This window comes from Benincasa hispida, chromosome 11 (assembly GCF_009727055.1).
Source record: "Benincasa hispida cultivar B227 chromosome 11, ASM972705v1, whole genome shotgun sequence".
Classification (NCBI taxonomy): domain Eukaryota; kingdom Viridiplantae; phylum Streptophyta; class Magnoliopsida; order Cucurbitales; family Cucurbitaceae; genus Benincasa; species Benincasa hispida.
Window position 1 is genome coordinate 48,740,574 of NC_052359.1, and position 1,880 is coordinate 48,742,453.

Sequence of the window (1,880 nt, forward strand, 5' to 3'; positions counted from 1 at the left end):
AAAGGCCACTCTCTGGTACCGTAAAATTCACGACTTTATTCTTATTATTTTTTTTAATCGGAAAAAGTGAAATGAGAATCTCATCCCCAGCTGCTGCACAGGCTGCATTTGTTTTTGGTCATATCTCTCCTCGCTCTGTAACCATTATTGTTGAATGTTGTGCGAAAACGAGATCGGTGGGATTAATTGTTTACTTTTACTGAAAGGGGAGGTGGGGAATGGAAGGACTGGAGGGGCTTATAGACAGGCTGATGGAAGGAAGGAATAACAGTGGCAAGAAGATTCAACTAATAGAACCAGAAATCCGGCAGCTTTGCATCACGGCCAAACAAGTATTCCTCAGCCAGCCTAATCTCTTACAATTGGAAGCTCCAATTAACATTTGTGGTATAGATTCTAATTAATCTGATATCTGATGCGTGTGTGTGTTATTTGAATGGAATGGAATTGAATTGAACAGTTTTATATGCGGTAGGTGACATCCATGGGCAATATCCGGATCTGCTGCGACTGTTCGAGATGGGTGGGTTTCCTCCGGACGCCAACTATCTTTTTCTGGGGGACTACGTGGACAGAGGAAAACAGAGCATTGAAACCATAACTCTTCTGTTTGCATACAAAATCAAGTTCCCCGACAACTTTTTCTTGCTGAGAGGAAACCACGAATGTGCTTCTATCAATCGGATCTACGGATTTTATGATGAATGCAAACGGCGTTTCAGCGTCCGTCTTTGGAAAATCTTCACAGATTGCTTCAATTGCTTACCCGTGGCGGCCGTCATAGACGACAAGATCCTATGCATGCATGGTGGGCTTTCCCCCGAAATGCACAGCTTGAATCAAGTGGGAGATATAGAGAGGCCCACTGACGTCCCGGACCAGGGCCTTCTCTGCGATCTTCTTTGGGCCGATCCTGATAAAGACGTCAGAGGTTGGGGCGAAAATGACAGGGGAGTTTCCTTTACCTTCGGCGCAGACAAGGTCACCGATTTCTTGAAGAAACACGACCTTGATCTAATATGCCGCGCCCACCAGGTGGGTGTCACTCCCTCTTTCATCCTTTCTTTCTTTTCCTAATCAACACGCTCTCATTTTTTTTAATAAAAAAAAAAAGGAAAAAAAATACACGCTTTCATTCCTATAAGTTTTCTTCCGTCAGGTAGTTGAGGATGGTTATGAGTTTTTCGCAGACAGGCAGTTGGTAACAATATTTTCCGCACCCAACTATTGCGGGGAGTTCGATAACGCAGGAGCTTTTATGAACGTCGACTCCAGTTTGCTATGCTCATTTCAAATAATTAAGCCCTAGAAAGAATGACCACAATCCAGACAAACTCTAGACTCTCTTCCTTGCTCTAACCTAGTGGTTCTCTCATAACAATCCAATTCAATCCAATCCCAGTTATTCCCAGGATTTGTATATAGCGACCAACATCAACTCTGGGATGTATATACATGATGCGTTCAATTAATAAAACTAGAAGACAGTGAAATTAATCAAATATCTCTCTCTCCTTCCAAATCCACTTATCACATATATATTCAAAGGAAAAAAAGCCGTGCTACAAATTGAATTTCAGCTATAGTTTTGACTCGCACCCAGCTGCAGCAATTGCAAATGAATCGGAATTCAACACAAACAACTAACATCAGGATCACAGAAATACCTTTCACTCTCGATCATAATTATTTAAATCATCTAATTCAGAAATGAATAGAGGGCTTTCTTTTTGCCTCTGCACATCTAAAATTCTGTTTGGTGGTTATTTTTATTTTCTTCTATCCATTGAATTAGTGATACAGCAACAACAAGAAGGAAACGGATTGAATAGAGGAACTCTCAAACATTTGGCGATCTTAGATGTGTCGATATTGATTGT

At 41.2% G+C, this 1,880-nt stretch overlaps 1 protein-coding gene across 1 annotated transcript; it reads left to right on the forward strand.

Annotated features, from left to right (window-relative positions):
• The first annotated feature begins 218 nt into the window (after positions 1–218).
• LOC120091822 (serine/threonine-protein phosphatase PP1-like) lies at positions 219–1,178 on the forward strand. Its single transcript, XM_039049965.1, has 2 exons — positions 219–387; positions 476–1,178. The coding sequence occupies exons 1-2, from the start codon at positions 219–221 to the stop codon at positions 1,075–1,077; spliced, it is 771 nt and encodes a 256-aa protein (XP_038905893.1). The 3' UTR covers positions 1,078–1,178.
• Positions 1,179–1,880: the final 702 nt, after the last annotated feature.

Coding starts and splice junctions, on each gene's coding strand:
- LOC120091822 (XM_039049965.1), top strand. CDS start 219: ATGGAAGGACTGGAGGGGCTTATAGACAGGCTGATGGAAGGAAGGAAT. Junction 388..475: donor AGCTCCAATTAACATTTGTG/GTATAGATTCTA, acceptor TATATGCGGTAG/GTGACATCCATGGGCAATAT.